At 41.5% G+C, this 13,592-nt stretch overlaps 1 protein-coding gene across 1 annotated transcript; it reads left to right on the top strand.

Annotated features, from left to right (window-relative positions):
* Positions 1-40: 40 nt before the first annotated feature.
* rflna (refilin A) lies at positions 41-12,574 on the top strand. The gene is made up of 4 exons (XM_032578360.1): positions 41-300; positions 382-744; positions 9,219-9,328; positions 9,409-12,574. Exons 2-4 carry the CDS (start codon positions 526-528, stop codon positions 9,740-9,742), a joined length of 663 nt encoding a protein of 220 aa, XP_032434251.1. The 5' UTR covers positions 41-300; positions 382-525; the 3' UTR covers positions 9,743-12,574.
* Positions 12,575-13,592: the final 1,018 nt, after the last annotated feature.

Genomic DNA, 13,592 nt, shown 5'->3' with positions numbered 1-13,592 from the left:
GGACTGGATCCAGGTACAAGCAAGAGAGAGAGAGAGAGAGACTCAAGCTGGCAGGATGATCAAGAGGGAGCTCTCCTCCTGAGAGCACACGCAGTCCGCAGAAACACTGAAACAGCGCGGAGCGAAGGAGAGGAGCTCATCCAGATCGATGCCAGACGCACGCTTGGATTTTTTTTTTCTTCTAGAGTTTCTTTCTTCTTTTTTTTTTTTATAAAGAAAAGCGACATTAAAATTGCGTCTCGTGGTTTATTTTCCCCGGAATATTGCTCTGGATTAAATACGCGCATTCTCGACGCGCAGGTAGGCACTGTGATTCGATGAGAAATAAATGCAATTTAATAAGTGGTTGAATCTCCTCTGAATCTCACTTTCTTCATGCAGAAACCTTATTCAGAAGTTAAAAGGGATTATTTCTTCTCAGCGCGCTAGTTTGGGGGTGATTTTCACAATAAAAGAAGAAGAAGAAGAAGAAGCCTGCCCGGTCGACTTTGGCTAAGAGCTTTTTCCAACTCTGCTGTCCCAGAAATGGTGGGGCACCTACATTTACAAGCGATGGACGAGAGCCTCAAAGGAAAGAACCGTGAAGGGCTGCTCGACAGTCCGGACTCGGGCTTGCCCCCCAGTCCCAGTCCGCCCTTCTGCTCGCTGTCTCCGGCTCTGATCGAGTCGCGCTCCGGCGGCTGCGCGACGCCCGTCGACAGCAATCAGGGATGTTACAGAAAGGAGAGCAGGGAGGGCAAGCTGGTAAGAAACCACTCCACTGCCTCATCTGTGAGCTGGTTATTTTTATTTTTACAGACATCTTAGTGCAATTTTACTGTGATTTACTTCATGATAGTCATAATAATGACGGGGCTGACGGGGGACAAAGTGAAAATGTGAGGATTTTAGCTTTTGAGCAGAAACAGACTTGAGATCAGTTCCCTCTTGCACATCTGGAAGCTCTCTCTCTCTCTCTCTTTCTCTCTCTCTGTCTCTGTATTCCTCAGTTGCAAACCTCTGATCTGGCTCTCCCGGTGGAGATGCCACTGGCCCCTCATTAGGAGGCATCAGGGACACGGGGTCCGGGGCCTCCAAGGTGTCCCCTCCAGATGAGACTTTCATGGCTTTTTATTATTATTATTATTTTATTTGGGGGGTTTTTCGCAGAATGACATAAAGCTCCAGTTAAAGCTGAACAGAAAGTGAATTTAACACTAACCAGTGATTACTAGAGATTTTTGCTTGGGTTTTTCTGACGAATCAAATGTAATCAGCGGGCCGTGCGCTCTCCCGCATCTGTACACAAACCCCTCAGGAGATTTCTGTTGAAACCTGTTCCTACAGGCTAATTGCTTGTAAAACAGATCTGGACCTCCCCAACCTGTTTGAAGAGAAGCAGCTGTGCACCTCCTTTAACATTTCCAGGGTTATTCTGACTGATCCGTTCAACCAGAAATGATTTGTTCCTCCTCTGTGACTTCATTAAGTAGAATAATAATAATATATATATATATATTTTAAATAGTTGTAGGAAATTACAGCTTCCAATTTTTCAACATATCCTTCCTAATGTTTATGGTTCTTTTAACGAGAGACCAGAGAACTTGAGAGAACCCCTCCCCTACCTGTTGCTGACCACTGCTGCTCAGCTGGCTCAGGGAAATCTGTTACAGAGAGAAATGTTGCTATTTGAAAAACAAATTTGGTTGCAAAAACAAAAATTAATAACATGCATGTCAAGGAATCCACTCCTCAATATGGCAACACTGTTACACAACAACAAGTGGCAACGTCTTAGAGGTATGCTGCATATTTTGGTATCGAAACAATAATAGAGCCAGTTTTGCCGATACCGATACATATTCCGATACTGATACTTTTAAGTTTGATATATCATCAAACTTCTGACATTTAGGTGTTTTTGTGGTTTTCTCTTTCAATTACTTTGTTCTAACCGAGGACAGAATTTGAACAAAGTTTGTAGGTGTCTACAAAATGCTTTAGTAACGTTTGAACAAGATAAACAGAAACAATAGAACAACAGAACTGATTTGTGTGCGTCTTTTCCTCAATAAACAAAGTGGAAAAATAAATGATCTTTTGAGAGAAAATCAAAAAAATCTTCTTTTTTTTGGAGGTGGAGTTGAGAAACTGAACCGCAATGTCTGAAACTAAAGTATCGATGTTACCACGCTATTATCAATCCGATACCGATACTGACTTGGTATTGATATTATCAATATTTTTTGACAATTTATGTCAAACATCATTTCCTTAGTTAAGCTATGATAATGACTTTGCAGTTGTTGCAAAATAAGTTGACTTTCTGTTAAGTGAATAGCAGGAATTTGGGTCATGATGTAGATTTATGCCTTGCAGAAATATTATGAAGAAATTATATTTTTGATTAGTGTAATCATCAGAATCCCATGACTGCTCTGTCTGTGTTTAAAGAAGCACAGGTATCAGCAAAATCAAAGTTACCAAACATGCTCTAATCATCTGATATCTGATATTATTATGCTCCAGACACGCCTTATTTGGGAGTAAACAACTTCTACTCATTTGGCTCTGCGATCAGCCAGCAATGCTCCAGACAAGCAAAAAGACGCTGCATTTGGTTTTTACTTCTAATCCTCCGAATGTTGCTGACGCTCTCTGCACCAGCAGACATTCACGTGCACAAATCGACGTTATTCTTCCAGAGATGTTTGCTATCAATTAACCACAGAGTCGGCGCATGTTGAAGCACTTATTCAGCTGAGGACAGTCGCCCTTCTCCACCCCTGCCTTCCCCCACCAAAAAGAAACGACAGGGTTTGATTAATGGCAACCGCAAACGTTTTCTCGTCTTCCAAAGTGAACAAGAATGAATTTTAACGAGGCATCCCGCGGTGACCTGTGTGTCACAACCATCACGAGGGAAAGTCTAATGCAGGTCACTCCCGGTTCCCGAAGCCTCCCGAAACATGCCTGCGCAGGTCGAGGTGACGGCTGAAGTGTGTGAAGGAGGGAACGGAAAAGCAGAGTTTCTGCAGCCGAGCGTCCGTCTGCTGGAGCCTGACAGAAAACTCTGAATCCTCTCGGATCAGTCCGGCTCTTCCAAACGTCAGCCTCTACTGGACTTGGCTCCCTTTTTGTGTATGTGTGCGCGCTTTTCACGTTTTACACATTTCCTGGTGTGTTTTTGTGTTGTTTTCACATGCCGCAGAAAAACAATCCCCTTTTCTCCCCCACCAGCTCTATTTTGGGGTGCAGGGGGTTTGTCAGAGCAGCAGCAGGCTGTGGCATAAGTGTTTGATGACCTCCAGCTTCTAAACACGGATGAATGTTCAGACAGCCTGTCTGTTCACTAACCTGGCTGAGGTTCAAGATGTGTAGATACCAAACAGCTTTCTGTTTTTCAACACAAAGACGTTCTTAAGATATACTTCAGATGTATAGACAATGTGTGATGATCTGGTCATCTTTAAGCCAGGATGCCAACACACTTTACTGCACAGATTCCAGATATTTCTAGAGTTCTCAGTCTGTTATGTTGATTTTACATAAAACATAATAAAGTTCACTATGAATATATGCAAGATATTTCTATAGTAGGCAGGAAGGAAGGAAAGAAGGTAGGACACAAAGAAGACAGTAAGAAAGGAAGGAAGTGAGAAAGGCAGAAAGGAAAGTCACAAGGATGGAATGAAGGAAGAAAACAAAGAAGGAAGGAAGCACAGAACAAGAAGGCCTTAGGAAAGAAAAAGGAAAGACAAGGAAGATGCATAGGAAAGGAAGGAAGGGTACAAAGAAAGAAGGAAGGAATGAAAGTAAGACAAAGCTTGAGGGAAGAATGAAGAAAGAAGGAATGTCTAAGAAAGACTAAGGAAAACTTTAAAAAACAAAAGAAATAAAGGATGGAAGGGCTCAAGGAAGGAATGATGCAAAGATGGGCAGAATTAAGGGAAGAAGAGAAGAAGAAAAGCATGGAAGTAGGAGAAAGGTTGGAGGAAGAACACAGGGAAGGAGAAATACACATGCAAGGGAAGAGGTAAAGGCACAAAGAAAGAACAAATGACACGAGAAAGGAAGGAGAGAACATTTAGAGAGGAGGATCAGGAACAAAACCTGGAAATACAAACAATTTTCCAAATTCCTGCTTCCCTTTTCCATTCTTGTCTGAAAACTGCTGAAATCAAACTGTAGCCTTTCCCAGACAGCGTGGAAGCAGCACTGCTCTGAGTTTTGCTCCAGGCCAAAGGAGAGCCCTGAGTTAGCGTCGAGTTTCAATACTGCTCCTAAATAGTTTCACGCACTTCCATCAAATTCAGAGCAAACACAGGATGTAAAGTCAGAGGCCTTTGCCGTAAAGAACAGCCGGCAGCTGGAAATCTGTGTTTTGCTTGGCGCCGCTCCGCCCTCAGCGGCCGGCTCTGCATTGTGCATTGTGTGAACTGTAGACTGCTCAGCTGCAGACCATTTCTTCTGGGCTTCCAGGCGGGGTTTCTGCTTTGTCGATGTGACACGCTGCCTTTAGAGGTGACTGCCCTCCTTTCACCAGTGTTTGCTTTGCCAGAACTCTCTGCGGAGAAACGGCCAGACCGGAAGGCCCCTCTGCTCGTGCGTGTTGCAGGCAGCGGCAGAGGGAAAGCCGATCACACACACTAGTACAGCGTGTTCAGGTCACAGCAGAAAACGAGCCGCCTGTCGACTCGCTTCGTTAAGGCCTCGGCGGCGAGTCCAGCAGCTGCGCCGCAGCTCAGAGAGGGAGCGCTGCCGCCCTTGGCCCGCTGTTGCTCGTCTCTTCTGCTGGCCGGGCCACGGCATGTGACTGCCTCCTCTGTGTGTAACCCGAGAGCTGCAGAGAAGCGGATCTCCACCAACCAGAGCATTTGTACCCACGCGACAATGTGGGACAATGTTGGACAATGTTGGGGAAAAACTTGACTCATACATCGGCTTGTCGCAATACACCGATTAATCGCACGATAAATGAAAATGAGCTTAATAATTTCCTTTTCCATGATTTATCTTTTTTTTTCTCTTTACTCTCCTTCTACCAAAAAGTGGATGATAAAAGTCATCCACTTTTATCATTCTGATGCTTTGGTCTCAACTAGCCCCTTGTTTTTGACGGACAATTTTGTTTACAGAGACTTTATAGTTCGTTTTGTTTGTTGTTTCTGTATCTTGTTTATTTATTTTAGATATTTAAAATGTCTTCCAGTTCAAGTCTTGAATCTTCATTAGAATTTAAAGATTATTGATCTTTAACAATGTGTTCTTGCACTAATATACCATTACCATTAAATCACTTGAAAGTGATCTCCAAACAACAATATTTATCGTTTATCGCAATAACTTCTGGGACAATTTATCGTCCAGCAAAAACTAGTTGTTGTGACTTCGCCTGCAGTCTTACGGTAGCTCGCAAAATTTTCCATTCCCCTTGAACCTCTTCACGTTCCCCCAATTACAAACGCAATGATTAAGGTATTCTGTTGAGATTAGTATTCACCTCCCGTTACAGTGCTACCCCTAAATAAAATCCAGTGTAGCCAGTCGCCTTTAGGAGTCTCCTCGGTAGTAAACAGGGTGCTCCTCCTTTGTGTGATTTAATCTCAGCATAAGTGGAGCTGTTCTGACGGTTCAAACGGCGTCACAAAGCAGACAGGTCAAGAGAGAAAAGCTGAGGAGAAATTTATGACAGGGTCAGGTTATAAAACAATATACCCAGCTTTGGTGTGGAACGCTGTTCGATCCATCACCTCAAAAATAGCAAAAGAATGGTACGGCTGCAAAACGTTCCCGTTCACCTGAAGGGACAAGCTGGGCAGGGAGAGCATTCATCTCGGGAGCAAAAGGTCATTTTTGACTGTGGTGGAGCTGCAGAGATATAAAGCTCGGGTGGGAGAACCTACTGAAAAAGACAATATATGTTTTGTCATTTACCGTGGAGAATTTCTCATAATAATTTTGATTTGTTGTCGTCCTGAAAAATTTCAGTTGTTGATGGTAAATATCATGGTAATATCCATGAAAGCATCAATGAATATCAGTCAATTTGGAAAAAATGGTTAAATGCAGTTACTGTGTGCAGTTTAGAGATATAAATCACACTTTTTAAAGTAGATTGCATTGAAGAAGCATATTGTAAATATGCATATTTTTCAACATTATTTCTGTTTGTGGTGCTGTGAATGCTGTGCCATGCAGTCACAGCCAAACTGTTACTTAGAAAATAAGTAATAAACAGGGATTTTACCACAATCTTTATCATTATCACAATAGTACCACAAAATGTCACTCTAAAATCCTAAATCCATGTCGCCCACCTTTAGTCCAGTCAAAGCCCAGACCTAAATCCAGTTGAGAGTAGGGCTGCAGGACATCAGAAAAAAATTGCAATGGCAATAATATTTTTTAAATATTGCCATGGCGATATCAGGTGTGATACATGCCTGTTTTATTCTTTCGTCTCTTTCTAATCTGTGCTGCCTACTTTATGTGACCTTTAGCATTTTTAGCAATGTCATCTGTGTCCTATAGTAGACTCCAAGTAGTCCTTTGCGATGTGAATATTGCAGACACAGATTCTGCGATACTCGCAATATATTGTGCAACTTTTAACTGAAAGTCTGTGCAAAGACAAGAGAATTGATGCACACAGACACTTTCCTCTCAGTCTGACTGTGATTGAGCTATTTTGCAAAGAAGAATGGTCCAATATTTTTGACCTCTGGAGCAAAAGCAAAATCAGAATAAAATACGATCAAGTTCTGTATCTGGTTCAAAATGTGTGAACATGTTTGGATTTGTGTTCTGATCTGATGAAGTCTTGATGACAAGAATTGGTTCTTGTCCACAGTTTGGTCAAATCTGCTGCTACCTTTATCTGCCTGGTAGCGATGCAGCTAGCACTCGTCTTGTTTCCTGTCTGCCTGTTAGCCCTACATGAAATTCTGGAGAAATCCACACAGTTTACATTGTGATTTTGTGGTTTCTTCCAATGTTCCCCACTGGGCGTGACTAGGAGCAAAGAGGGTGACAGGTTAAGCCGCACACTGAGCTGCATGTGGAGTTTGACTGACATTAAACGCAACCCTTCTAACAGAAGCCTTCCCTGCTTTCTTTGCACCAAGTGGATTGAAAATAAATCTTAAATAGAGTGTCTGTTCTCAGGTTGTTGAATCTGAAATGAAAAAACAAAACAAAACTGGAACTTCCTCATTTTTTTCAGTCTGTGTGTTTTTGTGTGTGTTTTTTTTTTACTCAATGATCCAGTAAATACATCCTCAATACTTTACTCCAGCTTAAACTTAAGTTCTGGTTGTATTTAACTATTTACAGCTAATAAGATATGTAAAGGCGGTCATTTTGATTTACTTTTTGAAGTCACGTCCGATCAGTCTGTCATTAAAATCATTAGAGGCAGCCAGAGCAGCCATTAAAGGAAGGCCAGGTTAAGAAAACAGAAAAATAATCTCTTAGCGAATGAGCAAAGTGAGACGGAGCTGCGCGGTTGTTGTTGTTTTAAACTTTAGCGTTGACCTTCCCTGCTGATCTTTGCTGTGTCACTTCTCTATCACCTCATTACCCGTTTCCTTCACTCCACTGGGCTCCAAGCAGCACCACAGACTTTTCTTACTTTTCTTGCCATTTTTTCCTCTAATTTTATATTAGGCAAAGGCTAGTTTGAAATTCTCAAAAGTGTTACCTTAAGTAATACCAACCGGGTTTCATGATGGTAAGAAATATCGATGTCAAATACCAATCGCTTGTGTTTCAAACAGAAAAGCAGCAATTATTCCTTCTGCTGGTAATATGAAATATCGTAATAATTATTACAGTTACAGTCATGCTATGTACATTTGTGGAGGAATCCATATATTTGCATACACTGTAATAAGAAACATAACATTTTGTTTTCTCTCTGTCTCATATTAAAGTAGAGTAAACTTTATCTGATTTAGGTCAGGTAAAATTACCAATATTATCACAATTTACTATATCAGAAGGTTGACAGATGGATCATTTTTACTATTTAATTACTTTCTTCAAAGTCAGAAGTTTACAGACAAAAAGATTACTGTGCCTTTAAACAAACAGGGAGAGCCCAGATGATGATGATGCTTTGCAAGCCTCTCTCCTTTAACACTTGAGTTAAATGTTTAAGCAAATATATAAACATGGACTGAAATGTCATTCAGAGAGGAAGAGGCTATTGCTCCAATAGTCTCATAAAAAGTCAGATTAAAGTTTGCAAATCCATCCAGGGACAGATATGAAGATTTTTGTCCCAGTCTTGGTGCTGGATGGATTGGTACTTTCAAAATAGCATATATGCCATGCATGTATGTTAGAGATTAAATTTGAGGTTCAAATTTGCTATTTTAAACATTAAAGTGCAATTAAAGGAAAACTGGGAAAATACAAATACAAATCAATGAACAAACACCCAGAATATAATCACTTTACAAAAATAATGGCCAAAGTAAATTTTTGCCAAAATTTGTGTGTGTGTGCGTGTGTGTGTGTGTGTGCGTGTGTGGGTGGGTGTTTGTGTGTGTGTGTATGTGTGGGTGTGTGTGTGTGTGGGTGTGGGTGTGAGGAAGGGGGGGAGATCACTTAGACCATTGTTTAAGGAAGATGATGATATGCAGTAAATACATCCTATAATTCAAAGAACTCATGCTGATTTAAAAGAAAGGAATCGTGAACAAGTTTGAAGTTGCAACCAACTGAATTCGCCTTTCTTAAAAGCATAGAAAAAAACACACCGGGCTTCCTTCCAGCAACAGGTGGGGGATGGGCAGTACTTTGGGTAACCCAACAATTGTCTCTGGGATCACGTTGAAAGTCTTTAAAATGTAGGAGTACAACAGAAAATTTGATTTGTTTGGAGGCTGCTAACGCTACTGCCTCCTGCTGGCAGAATAAAAAAAGTTTTGTGGCTTTTACAAGGAAGAAATATTAGCTTGAAAATATAAGACAATAAGGGCAAAGTTGCTGGATGAGTGCTATGACAGTTCTCACCTGGGAGTGTCTGCAGAGTGAGGGTGGGCTCAACGGGGTTGTTAATCTGGGTAGTTTACTCTGTTGAAACCCATCAACAAGGTTGCATTTCTCTTCTTTCTTTCCTTTTTTTTTTACAAGAATTTCTTGAAAGGCTACATCAAAAGTAGTTCAACAGGTCTTACATGGGGCTGTGAGAAAGTGAGTCATAAATTCCCCCTCCCCTCTTCCCACAGCTGCCCTACCTGCTGCTGAACTGTGCAGGAACAGACCCGAAGTCGCGCATGCACCCGGTGTTCTACGGAGAGAGCATCGAGGTCAACACCAAACCGGAGCAGGAAATCAAGTTAGTCATCATGCAGTCGGTTCTCTCTCGCTCATGTAACCACCGACACGTTCCTAAACGGGCCCCTCTCTCCCTTTCAGGTGCACGTCTGCAGTCAAGTACGACTCCGACAAGCACTACCGAGACCGGGTGGTGTGCGCCCCGGTTCCCATGCCCACTTCCTTCAGCGAGACGGTGGTGGCGGTGCAGAACTCCACTTGGAGAAGCTACAAGACGCAGGTGTACCTGGAGCCGCGGCAGAAGCCCGTCAGCTACCAGAGCACCACCATCATCTACCCAAAACACGCCAAGAACACTTACCGCACCACCCTCAACTACAACCCCACAGGCGCCCGTCGCTGGTTCGTGTCCACGGTGCAGCTGGAGTCCAGCGAGGACACGAGCCCCTGCGTCATCTACACAGAGGACCTGTAGGGCTACATGGCGTCATCAAGAGACTTCATTTGAACTTTTACCTTTTTTTTTTTAAATTTAAAAATAGTGTGTTTTTCTCACCATAAGGAATTTGGACAGATCCACACTGAAAGAGAAGTGCCTGGAGTTTTAAACCCCCGCTCTTAATCATCAGAGTCAGAGTATTTTTGATTTTCTGCTGTGGCGGTCTTGAATGGGGCCTTTGGTGCTCTGCAGCTGCCCTGCAGTGGCTAATGTCTTATTTAGCACGAGAGCTAACAAGCTCAGGGCCTGTGCTCCCCCTTCTGGTGGGACTGGAGCCTTGCTGACAGTAACCTTCAGATTCCTGGTGTCTGTATATAGAGGAAAGGGAAAAAATGAAAATAAAAATTATCGACACGTGCTGTGGATTTTACCCAGTCACACCGATGCAAAGTGTTCTGAATATGGCTCTATTGCACTTGTTTTCTACATGTCGCAGTTCCCTCAGAGGACCTGGCGTAGTGGTGGGGAATTTCTGTGCTGCCTCTGAAAAGTGGACCAAAAATAGTTTATTTCCTTTGAGTAACTCCATACGCTGGAGACCAAAAACTCCAGAAGCGACTCTGGGCAGCATCTCTTCTCATCAGCCGAGGTTAGACTGAGGACACGAGCACACAGTGATCTGAAAACCACGCCAGATAATCACCAACTCAGCTTACTATTTTGAACTTGGTAGATGGGATCCTATCTCGTTGGCGCTGAAGGGCTGCGATAAAAACGGTGGTCACAGAAATAAGGCTGACTTAGTTTTATTTATTGAAATGTAGAAAGTAGAATTGCTTGGGACTGTGTGGCTGTAAGACTACATTGTCTGAACTTAAGGGAAAAGTGGAGGGAAGGGCCATTTAGGAAAGATGAGCTTATTTCACACAGGAAATAAAACCTAAAGACAAGGGAGCAAATTTATTTAGTATGAATCCAGAACAGTTGGGCACAGAGGCTAGCAGCTAGTTTGAGAGGAGCTGAGACCAAAGTCAATTTCTTCCATTTTAAAACAAATTTGACAACAGATCATAGCGGCTAATGCAAAAGCTAATTTACAAACTAGTTAATCATGTCACGTTTGAGTCGGGCGCTTATTTACATCAATGATTGTTCGGTCGGTGGAAGTGCAACACCGATAAGCTTCCTGTGGAAAACAGATCTGAATGGAACATGACTCATCTTTAGTAATAATAGCACTAAACTTACACCAACTTAAACGCTAATTTAGTGATCTTGACTTTGCTTTATTTTTGTGCCGTACAGTTATTCTGACTTGAACATGTTCTCTGCTCAGTACTTGTTTCATACAGGAAGATCACTGGTAACGGACCGCCTCCAACGGGCCTCGTCATGTAAATAACCACCCAACGCAGTCGGGACGATGTTGCTGTTAGCTTCGGCCTTCAGGACCAACTAGTCTGAGAGTATACTAAATAAAGGCACCAAGAGAGTTGAATAAATTTAAGACAATCATATAAATGATTGTCTTAAAAGATTTATATATATATATAAGCTCCCTGATGTAATATGTAAAATAAATGTCAAATTGAGGTTTTTGAAACCAGAAAAAACTTAATTGGATGTTAAATCTGATATTAATTGCAAATCTTATTTTAAATTCCATGGAATTACCGTGTGAAGCCGTTTCTGATCCGATGTGTATAATTTTTGTTTGTCTCCACATCTAGTGTGTCCAAAGCAGAGCCGTGAAACCGCATGAGATCTCCCTGGTGAAGAAATCAGGGGTTTTTCTGTTCCTTACGTGTGTCTCAAATGTATGAAAAAAAATATATTTCAGGTTGCTGAATAAGACAACTAATCAGACTTTACCTCAAATTTCCCGTGGTATTTTATTACAAATATGTATTCCTTTTTTCAGGTGAGGTTTGGAGTTTGTCTTTTTTTTTGTTTTTGTAGGATTATTATTATCTGAAGTAGGCATGGGCCGGTAAACAGAAAAAATAAAAATACTTTACGGTTTTACAACTTCAAAGATTTTATATCGATGCTCCCTTTATGAGATGCCAGAGAAAGTGCTGTAGCTACCAGAAGGTGCTGCACACTGCCACACAGCTGCCTGAAAGAAGGCCACTACATTTTCCCTGACTTGCAAAAAAACAAAAACAAAAAACAAAAAAAAACAGTTTGGCTGCTTGGAAACTTGGGTGTGGAAACAAAGGAGTGGCACAAATCAGTCGTGTTCACATAACAACATTTGGCAAACTAAAAGCAATCTAAAAAAGATAATGAGATCATTAGCATATAAATCTGGGTGTTATCGCCGTGTTAGCATCGCATTTTAACTCGAGGCTACCATCCTGGCCCATGCCGAGTTTGAGGGAACCTCCGGGTCAGAGTGGAGGCGGACTGACAGGAGGACGTAACGCTGAGGCAGTGCAGTGAGACGGGTGACACTGAGGGGAGAACAGTAAGTGTAGATAGAAAGAGCTCAGAAAGAAGGAATATTTGCAAAGAACGAATATGTAAGAAAAGGGAAATAGTTCTCTCTGAGGTTTTTGTTTTTTTCGTACCAAGCTAGAAGTTCCTGGGAGGTTTGAGTTAGCCTTGTGTTGACGGTCTGTGAGACGTTTGGTTCTGATGGAAGAAAGCAGACAGATGTTATATTTAATACCTTGGTGGTTTTATGTGTGATAATTGTTTTGTTTTTTTGGTCTTTAACACTTGACATAACATTTGATACTGTAAAATATTGTCCTATTGTATATGTGGCATCGAGGCACTTCATAATTCTCTTTATATTTTTGTACGTCAATCATTGTTCCAGTTCCTATGAGAGGTATTATTTAAGAAGATGTATAACCTTAATGAATAATAATAAAAAAAAAACAATTCCCAAACGGTTCCAGCTGTTTTGAGTATTTGTTTTTGAAACTTGGAGTTCTTGCTTCTTATTTTCAGCTTTTAAGCAAGACTTTCAAAGAACTGAGAAGTATGAGCTCCTAACCTATCAATTTCAACCAAAATAAATAACTTATGTCAGTTCAGCAAGTTAATTCAGAATAGTAAAATATTTTAAGTGCAAGTAATATTTTGTCGATTCATGTTGATTGTCCACAATCATGGGGTTCTCCACACTTCAGAAGTGTGGACCCAGTGTCTGTAAATCGGGGTGTCAGTGGTGCTGAGTGCACAGGCATTAATATCAGACTGTAACTAAAATAACAGCAGCTCCTGCAGCAGAGCAGAGTTTTGGACCAGCGCCTCGGGTCTCTCTCCACAGACGCTCACATCATTTCGCCAGTTAAACAGGACTGGGGCGCCCCCTGGTGGAGTGGCGAGGAACATCCCAAAACATGATTCTCTATTCAGGAAGTCGTTGCTCTTTGACGGTTTGGGTTTCAAACAAAAACAGTTCAAATTTCCTAAAGAATGAGTCAACATATATATACAAATCTACTCAATAAATTATGACAATTGTATTTGTTGTTTTGGTTTAAGTGTATATTTAGCATTTGTTCACCTTCTTAGTTTCTGATGTACCAGATGCTTTTCTTGCCTTATAATTATTTGTAGGCCCTCAAATATGGACTTATGGACTACGATAGCTGGAGGAAAACAGAGGAAGCTTGGAAGCCTTAGACTGTCGTCTTAACTGGGAACTTTGTGAGCAGCAAAGTGGAAATAATGGCAACATCTTAACACATCAGCTAGCATGCTAAAGTGTGGGAGAAAATGGCGCTATGGAAATGACTGCGACAGTTAGGATAAAGCTAACATAGTTACAAAGTTGCTTTAAAAAGACTATAATTTAAATTTGCTGTGCCTATCACAAAATAATATTGAGTTGAAAAGCTGCGTATGAGCGAGGCGGCCAACAAACCTG

This window comes from Xiphophorus hellerii, chromosome 12 (assembly GCF_003331165.1).
Source record: "Xiphophorus hellerii strain 12219 chromosome 12, Xiphophorus_hellerii-4.1, whole genome shotgun sequence".
In the NCBI taxonomy this organism is placed as follows: domain Eukaryota; kingdom Metazoa; phylum Chordata; class Actinopteri; order Cyprinodontiformes; family Poeciliidae; genus Xiphophorus; species Xiphophorus hellerii.
The sequence above is the reverse complement of the archived record's forward strand: the minus strand, read 5'-3'. Positions and strand labels throughout refer to the sequence as shown.